The 20,709-nt window shown below is 46.8% G+C and overlaps 1 protein-coding gene across 2 annotated transcripts in view; it reads right to left on the bottom strand.

Moving 5' to 3' along the window:
• Positions 1-1,763: 1,763 nt before the first annotated feature.
• PRKG1 (protein kinase cGMP-dependent 1) overlaps positions 1,764-20,709 on the bottom strand; it is a 361,241-nt gene continuing 342,295 nt past the window's right edge. For both annotated transcript variants that reach the window (XM_062496175.1, XM_062496174.1), the window contains exons 11-18: positions 13,807-13,946; positions 10,425-10,514; positions 8,522-8,663; positions 6,785-6,948; positions 5,795-5,917; positions 5,637-5,699; positions 4,897-4,963; positions 1,764-1,862 (exon numbers count right to left, since the gene is read on the bottom strand). In XM_062496175.1, coding sequence (XP_062352159.1) covers positions 1,764-1,862; positions 4,897-4,963; positions 5,637-5,699; positions 5,795-5,917; positions 6,785-6,948; positions 8,522-8,663; positions 10,425-10,514; positions 13,807-13,946 — 888 coding nt within the window. The remainder of the gene's footprint in view (positions 1,863-4,896; positions 4,964-5,636; positions 5,700-5,794; positions 5,918-6,784; positions 6,949-8,521; positions 8,664-10,424; positions 10,515-13,806; positions 13,947-20,709) is intronic.

The raw sequence follows: 20,709 nt of genomic DNA, 5'->3' as shown, positions 1-20,709 counted from the left end.
GACCCAGCTCACTTTAAACAGCAGATATGGCCCACACTGTCAAAATACCCTTTTGATTACATCCTTTAATGAAAAGCATGCAAAAGAGATGGGACTTAGCACCAGGGAAGGAACTTTTTACTGCTCAAACAGAAGGAATTTTTACTGCTCAACCAGACCATTGCCATGTCATATGTGGGTAAAGTTCTCATCAGCAAGACTTGATCTTTCCACAGTCAGCTCTTGGCAGCTGAGATCAAAGGAGGCAGCACCTGCTCACCCACGGCAGGGGCTGGAATGAGAGGACCTTTAAGGTCCCTTCCAAGCCAAACCATTCCATCATTCCTTGATTCTGTGATTTTTTTGGGGGCAAGGTCTCTCAGAGAGACCTAAAGCTGATGCTTCCTGTTGGATAATGGGATAAACTTTTAGTCCTTGGCATATGCAACAAATGGGTACCCAGGATGGGATCCCTCTGCTGCATCCTATAAACCAGAGGAGGAAATTAAAGCAAAGGAAAAGGACTAGAAGTAAAGGAAAAGCATATCCTGATGATATTGTTTTCCCCAATTATTTTTTTCCATAGGGATTTGGCCATCCCTGTGTTAATCACAATCACATGGACCTGGCACGCTGGAGACCTCACAGGAATCTTCAAATATCCATTTCCCATTGAATTCCACTGACTTTCCTGTGGAGCTCTTTAGCCTGGAGAGGCATCAGGATTACTGACAACGTTCCACCAGAGCCAGCACACTGTCCCAGCATTCCTATTTTAATGAGATTCTTTAAACATGGAAGAGATGCAGACATGGAGACCCGGAATCGTGAACAGGGAGAACGGAGCCTGCTACATATTCCTGCCATGGTTCAGGGACAGGTTTCTTCCCAGGTGAGGAATGGATGTAGCATCTCAAAAGGACATCACATGTTTTTCCCTTTGGGCCTAAAAAGGTCAAAGTTATCCTTAATTTCATACCTAATCAGACTGGTGGGCTGCTGTTGTTTTGCTCAGGACTGTGATTGGGGAACTGTGAAATGGATCAATAGATGTGCAATGGATTAACTCCATGATTTTCTCTTTCCATGCATGTATTGGTACCAAGGAAAAGGAGAACTGAAGCCCAAAGGTGGTGCTGCCATGTGAGGGAAGCGACCCAACTCTGCCTTGACAGCATCTGCAGCAGTTGTGCTTTTGTTTGACCAGGCTGAGCCAAAATGTTTCCAAAACAAAGAGGAAAGGGAACATTCAGTCTCATCAGGAATACTGCTAGGAAAGGAAAAGGACACATTCCCCACTGCTTTGACGGGAGTGCTTTGCCCGTGCTCCTCCTGGGCTCCGGCACTGCCCTGCGGAGCTCGGAGGGTGGGAATAGCCCAAATCCTGCACTGGAGTAGCTGCAGAACTTCGTAAGTTACTACTGATCCTACGGAAAAAGCAGCTGGAATTAAGTGCCTCTTACTCTACGCATCTCTCACTCTGCTAATCAAGAGTGTGCCAGGATCTCTGCGGTGACAGAGGAGGAGTCCTGTGCCGAAGAAAGGCTCTGTGTCAGGACCACCATGCCCACGCCAGGTCACGTTCCAACAGAAAACATGGAGAGCACTATTGTCACTAAGCAAGAAGTCCTAATGCCACTGGAGTTACTGGAGCAGCATCAATCAAGGCATCATGGTGACCCCGAGCACGAATCCTCCCCAATTCCGGTCTTCCCGTTCCGCTGGCAGCCACGTCCCAGGAAAAGCTGTCCTCAGCAAGGCAGAAGCAGGTAAGAGAAATAACATTAAAAGTCTATGTCCCATCCTGAGTTGTCGTCAGGGGGTGGCTCATCACTGTCCTCTGGGAAGCTGTCGAAGTTGCTTGTGTCCGTGGGAGATGCGACCTGCGGGGGGAAGAGCAACAAGAAGGGAATGTTCATCCCAGTGCTGACATTCCCCCTTCATCCCACAGCCATGGGCATCCCAGAGAATCTCCATCAAGCCAGGGAAGTGCTGCATCCATAGCTTCTTGCTAGGGAATTTCCCCCAGCTCCCCTACTCTCCTGAGTTTTCCTACCGCTGCCACAAGGTTATCATAACAGATTTGGAAAAAGCCACCTCAGAGACCAGGATTTCCTGTCCATGGCTCCAGGATCCTCAGCTGAGCCCTGCTGACTTTAAGTTTCCTGACATTGCTCAGTCTCAGGATCCTTCCAGAGAAACTCATCTTCCCAGGATGAAGGCCAAGCCCATTTCTTTTGGGCATTTGAAATATGCCCTGGCTATAGAATTTATGGTTTTTCTGCTTTGTGACATGAGGGAAACTTTCTTACAGTGAGAACTTGATAAAGTCAAGACAATAAAACAAAAGCAAAAGCAAAAACAATATAAGAGGAAACCAGCAACTCTCCAGCCCAAAACAAGAAGTGTCATACTAGCAATTCAAGCTTTACTAGCAATTTAAGCTTTACCCAGAGCAGGAAAACACTTGCTGCAGTTTTCAGTCCTTTCATTTGGGAAGAGCCTAGCCAGGGGCCAACTGACAGTCATTTAATCCCAGAATTCTGGAATGGTTTGAGCGGGAAGGGACATTAAAGCCCATCCCATTCCACCCCCTCCCATGGCCAGGGACACCTTCCACTATCCCAGGCTGCTCCAAGCACCATCCAGCGTTGCTTTGGACACTTCCAGGGATCCAGGGGCAGCCACAGCTTCTCTGGGCACCCTGTGCCAGGGCCTCCCCTCACAGGAATATTTTTTTCCAGTATCCAGCCTGGATTGATCTCAGGGGTTGCCCCAACCCACTCAGCCTTATTAACCCTCCTGAGATTCACATTTGATGTTGGATGCTGCTGCAAGCCATAGGAAAAGACAGGAGTTCCAGCTCCAGCTCTACTTTTAATGTGCTGCCCAACTGCATCAGCATTTTCCTGCTGCTGAACACATTTTGGAGGAAATACAGGATTATGGAATACCGGACTGATTTTGGAAAAATAAACCCACCCTACAAAATCTTAGTGGTTTAAGTTTCTTTTGGATTATCTGGATCTGTTGACTTTGTTGGGGCTCCTTCACCCTTTGCTTCCTCAGCTCTTCTTTCGAAGAGTCCTGAGCTTTTAAGGAGAGGTAAAATCACAGATTCCAGCTGTGGTATCAACACTCAGCAGTGTCCCAGCAGCAGGTTGTAAATGGGGATCTTTCCAAAAATCCAGTGGAATAAAAGTTCTTTTATTGCCTCACTGGCAGTGCCACCTAAGAAATGAAAGTTAAAGAGCTGGGAAAAGCCTTTTTTCTTCAAAGAAAAAGGAACTATTCTGTATGTTTGGTCCTGCTGGCTCTTTCCCAGCTAACAAGGAGAGGTGTATTGAAGGAGAAATGGATGTCTGCTGCCAGAGCTGTATTTTGGGTCCCTTTTCAGAGTGGCAGTTGAGACTTGGCCAAAAAAAACTTGTGGAAAACAAGCTGGAGTAGGATTGACAGCTCTGGGGTTGACAAAATTCACAGCTCATGATGAGCTGGATTGAACCTTGGGATTCGGGCCAGACTTGGACCTGTCCTGGAAGAGCAAAGGATGCTCCCATCTATTCCAGTCAGCCTTGCTATGTGGGGTAAGAGCAGTACTGGAAATGCTCCTACCAAACTAAAAATCCACCAAAACCAGTTAGATAGACATCCTGGTTTTTTGGGTTTTTTTTCAGGCTACACGGACATCCTGCATTCCTGAAGCATGAATTGCAAATGGATGTGAAGGAGCAAACTTGACTTTATTGCCTGACTTGAACTGTGGTTCTGCTGATGAATGAATAGGCATTAAAAATAGGCCAAGGCTGGGTGGGACAGAGCTTGGAGCAACCTGGGATAGTGGAAGATGTCCCTGCTTACGGAAGGTGCTGGAACTGGATGAGCTTAAAGGTCCTTTTCAACCCAAACCATCCCAGTAGCTTGAAGTTAACAGAAAAAAGCCCCAACCAAACCCAGCTTTGATCTCTAAAACACTTCTGAGTTGTTACGTGAGAGATTTACAAAGTCCTGCTTTCTCCCACTGACTCCAGGAGCTCCTGCATCCCAAAAGGCAAAAGCAGGGATAGGAAACCCTCCTGCTCTTTCCCTAAGCAAACTCTGGGATGGCAGATTGAGCCCTGGAGCTGGGCCTGCCCCTGCTGCAGGAGCTGCAGGACGGAGCAATGGGGTGCAATTAAACCCCCATTAATGGCATTCTCTTGGTGATCCCAAGGGATTAAGCTGGAACAAGGAGGGGAGGCTGCAGGACAGAAGGGGCCGAGGTAATTTCTGCCAGCTAATCCTGTTTGGTTTCCCTTTGCAGCGGGGCTTTGAGGGCAGAGAGCTCACAAAGACATCAAAGGAAGGGCTTTGCTCCAAAGGAAAATGAGCGGAGCTGTCCCTCTGCGCCCGCTCCGGTTAAACATCAACACTGCTTTCATGTAGGACATGGATGCGGGGGAAAGAGGGGCACAGGCACAAAAGACAACACAGAAGGGAAGGTTAATGTGAAAGAAAAGGAAGATGGCATCCAAATCGCACTTGCCTTTCCAAAGGAAATGAGAATAAAGGAGGGAAGGGGACACAGCTGAGAGAAGGGGTGGAAGTGGCAGCTTTCCACAGAAATGGGAAAAGGAGATGCAGAAACAAGTGGAGCAGGTGAGAGAGAGGAAAATGTGCTGGAGTGAGTGATCCTGCCTCGATCCCCGGCTACAGAGCAGATTTCTCCCTGGCTCTGCCCTCCTCAAACTGCCTTCCAAGGAAGAGCCTGCCTGGAGAGCAGGCTTAGCTGGGAATGTGCCTAAAGTGACTTTTTCAAGCATCCCCAGAAGAAACAAAGCACTTTATTCCCACTTAACCCAATGTACCACTGCCCAAAGCTCACAGTATCCCTGAGGAATTGGCCATGGAAGAGAAGATAACGATAGGAAAACTTACACTTGGGATGATGGGAGGTGTCAGTGTCCCTTTCCGTAACCCTTCCCAGTTAAAGCCTTCAAACCATCTGAAGGGAGGGAAGAACCCAACAGTTAGACAGGTGCAGCAAAAAAAGAAAAGAAAATTGCTTAAAAAACAGGTTTTATCTCCCACAGACTTTGCCTTCAAACCCCTTTGGAATTTTTCCTGTCATCTTTTTTGGGGACCAAGAAGGAGGAGTGTGCAGCAACCCCATGGTGACACCATACAAGTTGAAATTGCCAACACTCAGATGGGAACCGTTCCTTGCTGCAGGTGTCATGGAAGCTGCTCTTTCCCTTCCAGAAGGTGGATCCCTCCCACAGGACATCCATAATGCCCTTTCATCCCTATGGAATTGGGTTAACTCCCAACTTCATGCTCAAGGATGTCCCACTTGTGGTTTTCCTCAAGTTTGCTCAAGGTGGGTAAATGACCCCTGAGCCTTCCCACAAAAATATCCATCCAATCCATTTCTGCTGCTCTAGGGATGGGAAAAAAGATCCAGCACAGATGGATGAGAGAAATTGTTCCTGGAATGGGTCTCTTATGTGTTCTTATCCCAGTAAACTCCTAAGACATCATGTAACCACTCCCATGGGACCAAAAGGGAGGAGGAATTTACATTATGGATAGGAAGTGTTTTTTTAGGAGACAACTGAGGTGTTTGAAATGCCTCTTTCTGGGGGTTGGAGCTGATGGCTGCCGGAGAAGACACTTACTTGTGCTTTTGGATATCTTTCACTCCATTTTTCAAATTCCCTAACCTTTCTGATGGATTGTCCCTGTAAAAGGAAGAACAAATCCTAAATCCCTCTGACCAGATCATTTCTTTGTGAACAACATCAAGGCTTTTCATTTTATTATTTCACCCACTCACCTGCATAGTTTTTTAATTAAATTAGCAGCATTTTTGGCAATCTTCTTTGGAAATTCGATCATGTCTATGCCCCTTAATATGATGTTATAGGTCTTCATGGGGTCTGGGCCTGAGAAAGGGGGACTTCAAAGGGAGCAGGGAAGGACAAAAGATTAAAAACTTTGTCTTTAAAACAGCATTGAAGTCTGATAAAATATACCTAGATGAAAAAAGGTAGATGTCAATCAGGAATGCTTCGCTTCCCATCCCATGATCCTAACCATTTCTCAAGGAGCTCTGGAATTCAGGGATGTTGGCTGCAGGGAAGTACCAAAAAGAACTTTCCCATGCTATACCTCTTCTACCCATGGCAGCTTCATCCCAACAGCCCAAGGCAGGAGCTCTGAGCATCGTTCCCTGGTTTATTTTTGTGTGATGGGACTTGATTCCAGTGGGGATTAATTGGCATTCCATGGATGGGGGGTTGTGTGTGTCCAGCCCTGAAGGATGGGCAGGTGGAGGGGATGGATCCTTCCCCAGCTCCTGGGGGTGAGTGCTGGGGGATGAGGTGAGGAAGCTCCAGGAAACCACCACTGTCAAGAGCAGCAGTGATATCCCAAATTAAACACGGGAAGGGATGGATGGTGCCCAATCTCTCTCCTCCTTTCCAGCAGTGAGGAACTTCCCCAGCTGAGTGCAAGCCCTTCCCCTTTTCCCATCCTTCCTGGACCATTCAGGGCCAAACCCTTCCCCTTTCCCCACCATGTTCAGCCCGTTCAGGACCAAACCTCCCCAGCTGAGTGCAAACCTTTCCCATTTTCCCATCATTTCCAGACCATTCAGGGCCAAACTCCTCATCTTTTCCCATAGTGTTCATCCCACTCAGACCCAAAAAAGAGATAATTTGAGTGGAAAAACCACCGTGGAGCTCCCTGGCCCAGCCCTGCCCCAGCCCTGGCCTCATCAGGGTGACAAGGGCAGAAATCTTGGGATGAATTTCGATGCCCATACCTGCCAGTCAGGAGCTCATACATCAGGATTCCCAGGGACCAGTAATCTGCCGAAATGTCGTGACCTTTGTTCAGGATGATCTCGGGGGCTACGTACTCTGGGGTGCCACAAAAAGTCCATGTTTTCTTTCCAAATCCTATTTTCTTTGCAAAGCCAAAATCGACCTGGGGGAAGGGGCAGGAGAGCATCAGGGCAGGGCATCAGAGGGAATGTCAGCCGTGGGCTCTGCTCCTCTTGAAGTGAAGCAAGGCAGAAAGGAGGATTCCTCATGGGAATTTTCTCCTAATTAAAGCACCAAGGGTCGTTCCAGGACCAGGGAACCACAGTGATTTTTTTGCTGATTTATCCTTGGGAAAATTCCCACGAGGGAAGCAAACACCAGCACCAAGGGCTTCTTGGGGGTTGGAACTTTCTATCACTCCCAGCACAGGTTGCTTTTTTTTTCTTTTAAATTTAAATTAACATGGACAAGGAATGGTTTTAAGCTGTGAGAGGGCAGGGATAGATGGGATATTGGGAAGGAATTGTTCCCTGGGAGGGTGGGCAGGCCCTGGCACAGGGTGCCCAGAGAAGCTGGGGCTGTCCCTGGATCCCTGGAAGTGTCCAAGGCCAGGTTGGACAGGAGCAGCCTGGGATAGGGGAAGGTGTCCCTGACCATGGAAGGGGTAGAATGGGATGGGCTTTAAATCCCTTCCCACCCAATCCAATCTGGGATTCTGTGATTGAGGCACCTGCTGCCAAGTTTTGTTTTCTCTCCCACCATAAGGAGTGAAGCAGTACAAGTGTCCTCCCAGTTTGGCTGTTGGGATGTGCTGGGCTCACCAGCCTCCCTGTGACCCTATAGCAGCATCCTCACAGCAGTGGCAAGCACAGAAAATCAGATTATCCTGGGAAGTAGAGTCCTCTGGGGCTGGTCAGGATCCCACACGGTCATAGCCCACGGGGAATCTGGGACACCTGTGCTCAGAGATGTGCCTGAGGAGCTGGGGGCTGGTGAGGGACCCAGTCCCAGATGCTCCTGGGATGGGACAAGGGGAGTCCTGCACCTATCCTCGTCTACCACCCTCCACCTCAGAGGAGCCCCAGCCTCAGGGAAATGCTGCAGAGGGCAAATCCTGGTGTCATTCAGTAGGTGACACGTGGAGGCTGCCACGAGGCTGTGATGATGGGCTGAGTTACTGTCCCCAGCTGCTCCCACCCCAAAGACCCTCCAAACCAAGACACAGAGCTCTTGGCCCCCATGACTCGCAGGACCCATCAGCCCCTCCTGGACCAGCTCCTTTGAGGGCTCCTGTTCTTCACTGGTGGCTTCCCAAGGGCCCACAGCACCTCCCTGTGCTGCAGCATCTCCCACCAAGGGAACTCTTTCTTCTCTCCTGCCCCTCTCCATGCTCTCACCAGGCCATTTGGGGTACCCCTAAAAAGCAGGATGCCTGTCATGAGTTCTGGGGCAAAGGGGTCATTTTTGCCCAAGACAGCCAGATGGCTTTCTCCTGATGCTCTTTTCTCAGAATTCCAGGAGCACGGATCTGAATCCCAAGCCAGAATCAGCATTTCTCAGCTTAGCCATACACCCTGAGCCCTGCTGGAAGGCAGAAAAACATCCTGGTGGTGATGACAACAACTTGCCCTGATCTCCTCTCAGCATCCCCTGATGGACCCTGTGGGGGGACTTTGCTCCTGACCCTCTCTGGCAAAACCTGTGTGGGAGCTGGGTGGATTTTTTTTGGCACTCACCAGCTTGGCATAACCTCGGTGATCCAGAATGAGGTTCTCTGGCTTGAGGTCCCTATAAATGATCCCTTTGGAATGCAAGTAGGCAAAGGCTTCCACGACGCATGCCGTGTAAAACCTGGTCGTGGAATCCTCGAATGAACCCCTGTGAGAAGGAGGGAGGGAAAAGGGGACAAAGCCATTAGATGAATCCCTAGGAAGTGGTTTCCTTCTTCATGGAATTCATTCTGCTGTTAAAACTTTTATCACGGCAGTAAAATTACTTTTTAACACCTGGAGAGTTCCTGTTGTTAAACTCACCTTTGTATCTCAATCTAAGTTTCCATTTTTGAAGAAGCCTCTTTGCCTCCAATATGTGAAACTATTTTAAGGTTTATTCTATAATTTAGAAATAAGACTTTGAAATCCTTGTCTTGTAAGCAAAAAGGTATTTTTTTTCTAATTACAACTTTGGGTTTTGAGAGTTCAAATTCCTTTGAGGTGTGCAGATAAGTTCTGTATTAATGTTTCTAACTGAGACAAAAGGCAGAAAAATCACAGCTGCTGGGACTTGAAGAGTTAATACAAATTTCAAATTTCACCTTTGGATCCTTGTTTCCAAAATTTTCCAAAGCAAACCACAACCCCCTGCCTGTGGGGGCTGGCTGAGACCAGAAGGATGTCTAAGCTAGATGGCAGCAGAACCTCAGTTTAAGTCCCCAAGAACTAAAGATGGAATTACCAGGCTCTGACACAAGATCAGGAAAAATCCCACCCAGCAACTTTTAACTTTGCTCCAGTTCCTGTTTCAGTGAAAAAAAAAAGCTGCTGGGAAAAGGAAGAACTACAGAAAAAACTTGTTCTGGGGGATTTAAAGACAATTTAATCTTGGCTTTCTGATCAATCTTTCCAAATTTAATGGAATTCTGTTCCAGTGATTAGCCTATTCCAGAGTTACAATTCCCTGCATCTTTTCCTGCTCTGTGGGCACATCCCACATGCACCCAGCAACCCCAAACACTCCAAGGTCAACCCCCCCCCCCCCCCCAACCCAGGCAGGGACTGTGGGGTTTTGGGCATCACATGCTTTCCTAACTGATTTTTTTTTCCATGTCACTGCTGCATCCTGATGGAACAGTGCTTCTGGCAAGGTGTGGATTTTGACCTCCCACTGGAATCAGCAGCCCTGGTGTAATATGGGATATCTGGGCCAACAGACCCTGCACAGCTCTTGATTTCCTCCTGCTCATTGCTCTTGGTCTTGGCTGGGCTATAAACACCAGGAAATATTAATGGATATTATTTATCAGTGTGGCAGAGCTGAAAGTTGATACACACATTCACAGAGGGAGGGCTGCAAACAGAGGGGTGGGAAAAGCTCTAGATGGGAAATTGTGATTTAAAAATTGTGACAACAAAAGGACCTGGAGCTGCTGAAGCAAATCCAGAGGAAGCCATGGAGATGGTCTGAGGGCTGGAGCCCCTCTGCTTGAAGCCAGGCTGGGAGAGCTGGGGGTGTTCTCCTGGAGAAGAGAAGGCTCCAGGGACACCTCAGAGCCCCTTCCAGAGCCTAAAGGGGCTCCAAGAGAGCTGGAGAGGGACTGGGGACAAGGGATGGAGGGACAGGACACAGGGAATGGCTTCCCACTGCCAGAGGGCAGGGATGGATGGGATATTGGGATGGGATTGTTCCCTGGGAGGGTGGGCAGGCCCTGGCACAGGGTGCCCAGAGAAGCTGTGGCTGCCCCTGGTTCCCTGGAAGTGTCCAAGGCCAGGTTGGATGGGGCTTGGAGCAGCCTGGGGTAGTGGAAGGTGTCCCTGCCCATGGCAGGGGTGGCACTGGATGGGCTTTGAGATCTTTCCAACCCTTCCAGCTGGAATTCTGCCATTTAAAACACCCAACTTTGTAGGACAAGTCCCATCTCACCTGTCCCTGAGAATTGTCCAGAGCTCTCCCCCCAGGCAGGCCTCCATCAGCATGTACAGGTACTTGCTGTCCTTGAACGTTCTGTAGAGCCTGCAGGTGGCAACCAGGAAATCACAAATAAATCCATTATCAAAGCACTAAACTTGCTGGTCTGACAGAGTTTAAAGAAGCTGAAATGCTCTTCCTCTTCCTCTCAGGAAAAAATGTGGAGGCAAAACTGCTTCAAGGGATGGGCCAGATTTTGTGAACCCATCCTGGAGTTCTGAACTGCACTTTAAAATCCATGCTCTGTGCTCAACAGGATTTTTCAATGATATTGCATTAACTGGATTTATAGATGTGTTTAATAATTAATAACTACAGTGAAAAAACACAGAGATTTTTCTTTTTACTTGATTTTAATGTTCAGCTGCTTTTGTACTTCCTATTCCACATGTGGCTTTATCCATGCAGGCTTCCAGCAGGACACAGGGAAGGTTTCTTTGCAGCTGTTTGGATAATAATTTTAACAATTTCTGCAGCAGAAAGGAATTCTGAGGGCGACTCCTGGTGCAATTCCTGAATTCCTGGCAGTTTCCAGGAGTTAAAAATTCCAGGAGTTAAAAATTCCAGGAGTTAAAAATTCAAGAGATGCCACCATACAATGGAAAGGGAACCAGGTGGATTTTGCAGATTCCAGCTCTTCCCTGCTAATCCCAGTTATTATTTTGACAGAGCTGTGGGATGGATCAGTGGGAAAACACTGCAGGATTTGGTTCCTTTGGAAGACACCAATTTCTATTTGTATAAAACCAATGGTCAGTTATTACTGAACATTAAATAATGCTAAAATTGATGGTTTTAACAAAAATCCCCCTACTTATTGCTTCTGCTTGGACAAAATATTTATCTTAATACACATTTAATCTCTATTAAAGTTTACAGAAAACTTTGAGAATCCAAAATATAATTTCATGTTTTTAATTGCTTGGTAATTTAAATACTACTGAAATACTTTCCTTAATTAAGGCAGCCCCGCTGAAAATTTTGTGGCCATTTAATCAGGCCTAAAATGCACAGTTAAAAAAAAAATATCATTTATCAGCTATGATGGAAGAACAAAGTTTAGACAGATGAAAGGGCATTATTTCAGAATTAAGTTTAAATGACATAATATTTAAATAACTTCTTATTTCCTTATTCCTTGAAATACTTGTACTTGTTTGTCCCCTGATCCAATCCAGAGGATTTTGTTCTGTTTGAGTTTTAGTTTATCTAAAAGTCAGTTTTATTTAGTGCCACTTGGCTTTTCCTGCTCCTTTTGCCTGGTTCAATTAATTTTAATAACCAAACCTAATTATCCTTCTGAAACTTTTTAACAAACACAATGAATTAAGAAAACAACCAAGTTCTTCTGGAATTTTGTCTTTCCCATTCTAATATCCCAGAAGTTGTGTCCTTGCTCCAAGATTATTTTAAGCCCACCTTTCATCCATTAGCTCAAAACTGAGTTAATCCACTGAAATATTCAAATTTCTGCCCATTGCACCCCACCTAAAAAAAAAAAAAAAAAGGTTCCCAGCTGGTCCAACAAATTGAATAAACAAGGTTTTGAATAAACAATAAACAAGTTGAATAATTTCAGGATAGAAACTATAGGAAAACTTCAAATCTCTGTGGATGGGCAAGAGGAGAAGAGGGGAAAAAGCAGAAACCAAGTTTGATAAATCAAATATTTTCCAGTAATAGGTTGGGTTTTGTGACTTGGAAAGTCCCTTCCCAGAGCAGTATTTCCATGGGATAGTAAATATGGTTCAGGGATGGTTGTTGTTGCAAAAGCTGGGAAATACTGAAGGATATGGAAGGAGAAGATGTACAGGTAAAATATCCTTGCTCTGCTTCCCTGCTGAAGGATGAGGAGTGGAAATGAAGCAGGATTTCATTTATCAGCCATCAGCATCAGTGGCTCCATTAAGAAATGTTTAGAGGCTCAGGGTTTTTTTAGGAGTGGGTATTTCTGGGAGTGGTGACTTGGCAGGACCTACACTTCCCCTCTCATCCAGCTCAGCCTTCCAAAAATCCAGAGGCTGGAATAGCCCACAGGGAATATTTGGCTCCAGCCTGGGTAACAAGGAATGTTTATGGATCCAACAGCACATCCTGAAGGGAATGGCAGCCGGGCAGTGTTGGGCTCCAGCTGTCACCCATGAATCACAGGAGAAGCCATGGGCTCCAGAGGAATCCCAGGGATGAGCCTGGGAAGGAAACACCCCGAGTGCTCCAGCCTGGCCACGTGCTTCCCTTTGGATTCATCCCAGGGGTTTGGTTTCACCCCGGGTTTGTTTTGTCTCCTGAGCAATTTCTGGGAGCAGGGCTGATCTCCTAAGGCAGAAAAGTTTTCCAGGCAGCTCTGAGGGTGGGATGAGGCAGCCTTGGCTTAGATGCCCTTCAAGGTGGCTCCAGGGATCCTCAGCATCCACTGCTCCATGCTGACCTATGGCATTGAAAGAACCCCCTTTCTGTCCTCACGGTCCTTGAAAAGCCAGGGAATGTTGTTATTAGGGTGGAAACAAGCAAAAATGCCTGGCACTCCTTTTATTCCCTGGAGATGTGCTTAGGTTTGGGGCAGGGAGATGGTTTTAATGTGTTTTCCCATGAAGCATCCAGGGATGCTGAACTCAAATTGTCAAATATTCCATGAAGAGAAATGCTGGACATAGCTGGTCATTGTCATGGCCCTGTGTCATTTCAAAGGATGAAGTCCTGCTTTCCAGCTTCCCCTAGTGAGAAGGAAAACTCAGAAATTCAAAAGGAAAAGGAAAATTAAACAGGGGCAAAGCCAAGTCATGATAAATAAATAAATATATATATATATATATATATATATTTGTATATACATGTATGTATAAATTCTAGATGGTGAGTCCAGTGCCTAAAGGAGCTCCAAGAGAGCTGGAAAGGACTTGGGTCAGGGGACACAGGGAATGGCTTCCCACTGCCAGAGGGCAGGATCAGATGGGATATTGGGAAGGAATTGTTCCCTGGGAGGGTGGGCAGGCCCTGGCACAGGGTGCCCAGAGAAGCTGTGGCTGCCCCTGGATCCCTGGAAGTGTCCAAGGCCAGGCTGGATTTGAGCAGCCTGGGACAGTAGAAGGTGTCCCTGCCCATGGCAGGGGATGGGAATGGGCTTTAAGGTCCCTTCCAACCCAAACCATTCTGGGATTCCACGTGGATTGTCCGGCAGCATCAGCGAGCTCTGCCCAGCACGTTCCTCCTGCTCCACATCTCCATTCCCTTGCAGGAGCAGAGCTGAAGGCTTTTCCATGCTGGCTGGCTGATCCCCGTGTGGATCCCTGGAATGCCGAGGGCCCAGGGCAGAGGGAGGAGGAGGAGGAGGAGGTACCTGACGATGAAGTCGGAGTGGGCGCTCTGCATGATCTGCTTCTCGGAGCGGATGTGCTCCTGCTGCCGCGTGTCCACGATGTGCCGCTTCTTCAGGATCTTCATGGCGAACGTCTTGGCCTCCTCGCTCTTCAGCTGCACCTGGGCACGGCACGAGAGGCCAGGCTTACACACCGGGCACAGCCCGCTGGAATCCCACCTCCCTGCCAGCAATCCCACCTGCCTGCCTTCCAGCAATTCCTCCCGCCTCTCCAGGTTTCTAACTACTTGGCTCACTGCTAAAAAAGTTGTGTAACCGCCACGATTTTTAGGGAAAAGCCAAATGTGTGTGTTGCTCTCGGGTCAGGAGATGTTGCCACTTAACATCCAGCTCCCTCAAACTCCTTTCCTCCAGCTCACCCCAACTGTGCTGGCTCTGGCTGGGAATTGCAGAGCTGGGATGCCTGCAGAGGATGAGCAGATCTGGCTTCCCAGCAGCACTGCCCACTCACAGCTTTGCTTTTCACCTTAAGCCTCTGGCCCCTATTTTTAGCCTGGTTCCCTGAGCTGAGGCTGACAGGAGTTGTTTGCTTGCTCTCTGGGTAACCCTGGCAACTTCTGAACCCTGAGCCATCCCGAGGGACAGCTCCCTATCCCAAAGCCAGCTGGAAGGCAGCAACTCTTCCCATGCTGGCCAACCCTCTCAAAGGAACCCCGTTGTTGACCTCCCAGGCCTCCAAGTCTGCTAAATTCCCCTGGCAGCTGCTCGCAACAATATTCCAGTGAGGTGCTTTCCCCTGTCGGGCACGAGGTGCCATCTTGCAACTTCTGTTTTGGCGTCCTTGCAGGAATTTGGCTTCTGCCAGAGGGAAGCAGCTTGGCTGCCAGTGAGCCCGGTCAGAAACCCAGCCTGCCTTTATGATTAGGAGGCAGCACTCACGCAATCGGAATTTCTTTAGTGTCAGATCTGGTTTTGTATTGCTTTGCTGACAAGAATGTGGGTGGATATGAGACATGGCACCTTTGTAGAACCATGGAATGTGCTGAGCTGGAAGAGCCCCTCAAGGATGATTCAGTCCAACTCCTGGCCCTGCACAGACACCTCAATAATCCCACCATGTTCCCAAGAGTGTTATCCAAACTTTCGCCCCGTATGCTGAACTTGAACAGTTTCTTCTCCACCTGCTTTGTTCTGTCATGGTTCAGGGATAAGGGAAACACCAGGAGGGATGGTATCCCCATGGAAACAAACACCAGGAGGGATGGTATCCCCATGGAAACAAACACCAGGAGGGATGGTATCCCCATGGAAACACCAGGAGGGGTGGTATCCCTATGGAAACACCAGGAGGGATGGTATCCCCATGGAAACAAACACCAGGAGGGATGGTATCCCCATGGAAACACCAGGAGGGATGGTATCCCCATGGAAACAAACACCAGGAGGGATGGTATCCCCATGGAAACACCAGGAGGGATGGTATCCCCATGGAAACACCAGGAGGGGTGGTATCCCTATGGAAACACCAGGAGGGATGGTATCCCCATGGAAACAAACACCAGGAGGGATGGTATCCCCATGGAAACACCAGGAGGGGTGGTATCCCTATGGAAACACCAGGAGGGATGGTATCCCCATGGAAACAAACACCAGGAGGGATGGTATCCCCATGGAAACACCAGGAGGGATGGTATCCCCATGGAAACACCAGGAGGGGTGGTATCCCTATGGAAACACCAGGAGGGATGGTATCCCCATGGAAACAAACACCAGGAGGGATGGTATCCCCATGGAAACACCAGGAGGGATGGTATCCCCATGGAAACACCAGGAGGGGTGGTATCCCTATGGAAACACCAGGAGGGATGGTATCCCCATGGAAACAAACACCAGGAGGGATGGTATCCCCATGGAAACAAACACCAGGAGGGATGGTATCCCCATGGAAACACCAGGAGGGATGGTATCCCCATGGAAACACCAGGAGGGATGGTATCCCTATGGAAACACCAGGAGGGATGGTATCCCCATGGAAACACCAGGAGGGGTGGTATCCCTATGGAAACACCAGGAGGGATGGTATCCCCAGCCTCCCCAGGAATCAAACTGGGAGCCTCAGGTCCAAAGGACATACAGACCTTAAGGAAATCAATCCCAACAGGTTGGTCTTCAGCTGGCAGAGAGGTTTCAAACACCACCAGCACAAATTATTTAAAGTCTAATAAATGAGAGGCCACCCATCTGTGCCCAAAGTTTTCATCATTAAACTATTTTAAAATATACGTATACCTACACATACATATATATATGTATATGCCAGTTTTCCCACAGCCACAAGTATTTCCAAGCCCACATAAAAACTTTTGTTTTTACAAAGCTCCTGCTATCCTGTTTTTCACACTGAGATTCACCCATCTAATTATTATCTTTGCTGGAATTCTGTGTTTGCCATTTTATTTTCAGAGAAACACATCACAAAGACCAAAACAATGCCCATAAAGTAAAGCAGAACATTTTCCCCCATCCCTGCTGCCCCATCATTCCTTATCCTGGTTTGACCATAGCTCAAAGTACAAAGAAATTCTTCATTTTTGGCCAACTACAAGTGGTAAAAGAACTTTTGGGTTGGTGTTTGGTTTTGGTTTCTGGTTTTTTTTTTAAGTCCCATTTTGAATAAATGGCTTCAGTTTAACTGTTTGGATGAAATATTGGATATTACCCCATCTGAATCAAGCCAGGGAAGCAGGGAGGTGGCACACAGGGATCAAAGACCTGATGAAAATCAAGGTGAAATCTGGGCTGAGCAGAATTTACCAAAACTTAAAAACCAGTAATAATTAAAATTTGGATTTTAAGGATAAGCTTTTGGAGAACTTATCCCTCCTTCTTTTTGGTGGGAATCCAGATTTCTTGGCTTCTCACTGGACCAGTCCATGCAGTGACAGACAAGGACTGCCACTGCCACCCCAAATTATTTCACACCAAAGTCTTTGCAAATCCCCATCAGATTCTCCAGATCACATCTGTTCTCTTTCAGCCTGTATTTTTTAATGTTACGTTGTCCACATATAAAAATAATCAAGAAAGCAGCTCCAAGCAGCAAAATTGAGCATTTCTTGGTTGATTTTGGCATCAAACAATTAAAAAAAATTATAAAATTTTGCACTCTAAATTCACTTGAAATTCCTAATTTCCTAACATTAATCTGTACCAGGCATCAGTATGAAAATAAACCCTGGTGGAGGCTCAGGAGAATAAATTCCAATTTCACAGAACAAAGTGTGCTGGGAATAAACCCCAGTGTGTCCCCTTATTTAAAACCATGGATTTTGACCTCCTAATTTTTGTGTCTCCCATGAAAAAGGCTCTTTAAAAAAAAAAAATTACTATTTTGTCAGGGATGGAGAGCCTGGAGAAGTTGCTTGCTTTTCTACACTTTCAAGTAAGTCCAAGGAAGGAAATTTCCAGGAGAAAGAAGTCAGGGAGTTTATTTGGTGTTTGAGGACCTCCTCACTGCTGCAAATACTAAATATAGAAAAAGCAGCTGCAATTATTATTATATTAGATATATTAATATATTTAAACAATTAATATTAATATATTAAATTATTATTTTATTAAATATAGAACAGACAGCTGCAATTAATTGAGGCAAGGCTCAGAGAATTCAGATCCATTTTCCTTTCCTGGTCCTTTGGAAAGCAGAGGATGTGTGGGAATTTGAAACCACAGAGGGATTAAATTGCATTAAAAGTGCTGATGCACCAGAGCTATCCAGGTACTGAATCTAAGGGCTATTTTTTGGATCACCTGGAAAATGAGCCCTGGAGGTTTTTCTGTCTTTTCCAGCCTGCCTGAGCCCTCTCCTTGCTCTGATCTCTGCCAAATGAGGGGACTTTGAGGACCATATTATGATGCAAAGGTGGGAAACACCAGGTCACTTCTATTACTTTTACCAATAATAATTTTTAGTATTAATCTTGTGTTAATTAATACAAAAAATATCCCCATGTCCAATCCTAACCTCATTCCAAAAGTTGAAAAAAAAACCAACTAGGAGTCACCTGAATTTTTTTATTTTAAAAACACCAAACAGGATTAATCCAGAGAAGATGAGAAGGGGCTGCTAAGGACATCCTGTCCTTCAATCCTGATGGGAAAACCAGCCCAAGGACCCACAGGAACCACGAGGACTTTGGGTTTGAGCTCAGAAGGTGGAAGAAAAAATGAATAAAAATGTTTTTATTTTGCTTAAAGGTATAAAAAGTGCATTATATATATGGTGCATATATATATGTGCACAGCTGATAGAAATATAGAATATATACAAGTATAAATACAGTGGAAGGTGTCCCTACCCATGGCAGGGGGTGGAATGGGATGGGCTTTAAGGTCCCTTCCAACCCAAACCATCTGGAATTCTATGGGCAAAGAAAGGCAGGGAAAAAGGAGAGATGCAGCCTCTCTGGCTTTTCCATGTCCTTGTTTCATAGGATCACAGCTGGCTCCTCCTGTTGGAACAGCTCCAAAATCCTTCCTTTGCTTTATGGTTTTAAACTTCTGCAGTTTCCAGATCACTCCAGGCCTGATTCTTGTCTGGCTTTTAACACTTATACAGAAATAAATATGGTTTTACACCTTGGTGCTTTCTCAGGCTGGTTGGGAAAATGCATATTGATGAGATGAAATCCAGAGCTAAATGGAAAAGGGGGAAAAAAGAGATCTGTGTTTCTTCTCCTTCCTCTTCCCTTCCTGCATTCCCTATAAATCATCCCTATGTGCGTTATACACAGTCTGCAACTTCAGCAATTCCCATGTTGATCCAATCCCAGCTGACCTTGGGAAAGTGGAAACTTTCATAAATATTTACCAGGATGCAGAACAAGCCCCCAGAGAAGGATTTATTTCCCTGACTGAACATTGCAGGGTATTTCCAAGGGGTAGAGGGACATGACACAGGGGATGGCATCCCACTGCCAGAGGGCAGGGATGGATGGGATATTGGGGAGGAATTGTTCCTGGGGTGGGGGGAGGCCCTGGCACAGGGTGCCCAGAGAAGCTGTGGCTGCCCCTGGATCCCTGGCAGTGTCCAAGGTGTGGAAGGTGTCCCTGCCCATGGCAGGGGTGGCACTGGATGGGCTTTGAAGAGTCCACTCACCAGTTTCCCTCTGTCTCTCTGAACCTCCACAACAACAAAGATGTTTTTCCAAGGGAATTTTGCTTCCTATGGAATTCTTCCAATAGACAGGAGCCACAAATCCATGCTCTGCTGAAATGTGGCTATTACCCAAAGTCAAAACTGACTCAACAGCAGCACTTTGGGAGCTGAATTCCAAGTACTCCTGCTTGCTGGGCATTCCCAAGGTCCTGCATTTTCCCTGTTTCCCAACTCGGTCTGTTGGAACCAACAAAAATAGCAGCAGCTGCTGCTGAGAGCAGGGTTTGCAAGCTGAGCTCTCCTGATCCTGACAGCTGAACTGCTGCATGCACAGAGTGCTGACTGCTCCTGTCCCAGCAAAAGGGGACAGCCTGCTTTTCCTACTGAAAGGATCCCTCTTCTCCCAGGATGGAAGAGAATTCCCCATAACCAGCCAGGGCAGGTCGGGCTGTGCTCCAGGGAACAGGGACAGGACAAGGGGAAACGGCCTCAAGCTGTGCCAGGGGAGGCTCAGGTTGGACAGCAGGAGGAATTTCTCCATGGAAAGGGTGCTCAGGCCTTGGCAGAGGCTGCCCAGGGAGCTTTGGAGTGCCCATCCCTGGAGGTGTCCAAGGAAGGGCTGGACGTGGCACTCAGTGCTCTGGGCTGGGGACAAGGTGCGGATCCCAGCTTGGGCTCCGTGGGCTGGGAGGGCTTTTCCAGCCCAAATCATCCATAAGGATTTTTAGGGGACTTTCCACATCCCCTTAAAGCCAGATTCAGCCTCTCTCCTGACCTAAGATTAGAGAGAAATGATCATTTGCATATCCAAATTAGATTCCCACCCCCTACCTCAAGCCCAACATTGATTTAGGGTTGGCTACAGAGCACACTGTGCTGGGTTAGGCTGGAAAGTAAGTCAAGACTTAAATAAACCCCTTCTAGGACATGGCTCAGGGTGGTTGTGTCTGCTCCCAGTTCCCTGGAAATGTCCAAGGCCAGGCTGGACAGGGCTTGGAGCAGCCTGGGATAGTGGAAGGTGTTTCTGCCCATGGCAGGGGGTGGAATTTTGGATCTTTAAGGTCCCTTCCAACCCAAACCATCCTGGGATTCTGGGATTTTAGGAGAAGATGGAAAGAAAAATAATGGAATCAAAATGAAGTCTACAAGATACATTGTAGGCTGAATTTTGAAGGTGGGCTGCAGGGTGGAAACTGTCCATGATAGTCACCTCACTTATTTTTTTATTAATCCAGATTCCACTGGTTGGGAAAGCGTGAAATTTCCTATCCCAATTGGAGCACTGTGGGACTCTACAGGAAAATAATTTGCAAAATTATACACTAGGAGGATACTAAAAAAAGCAAATGTAACAATTTTTAATCAAATACTCAACTGTGCTAAACCCCTTTAACTCCACATCCTGATCCCTGCACTGGAAACTGATTTTTGTTGCTTGACAACAAACACAACCAAGCTTTTTATGAGCAAAGGGCAAATACTGGGCAAATATATTAAAATATATTACAATTTCTGTATTCCTATAAAGCCCAGAGGTAAAAATGATTTTGCAGAAATGTCTGGAAGCAAAAGGCTAAAAAGCAGTGAGGAATGTAAAGGGTTTCATGCATAAAATCATTCCAAGGAAAAGTAAACAGAGGAAGAAGGATTCTATGGCTAAGATATATGAGAAATGGAAAAACTCACTACTGTGGGGTCTTGGAAATATCAAATGGAACTAAACTTCAACAATCCTATATATGATCCTGCTCTGCTTCCCAGTTTGG

The sequence above is a fragment of the Cinclus cinclus genome, chromosome 7 (genome assembly GCF_963662255.1).
Source record: "Cinclus cinclus chromosome 7, bCinCin1.1, whole genome shotgun sequence".
Taxonomy (NCBI): domain Eukaryota; kingdom Metazoa; phylum Chordata; class Aves; order Passeriformes; family Cinclidae; genus Cinclus; species Cinclus cinclus.
Note: the sequence above shows the minus strand (reverse complement) of the source record. Positions and strands in the feature narration are given on the sequence as shown.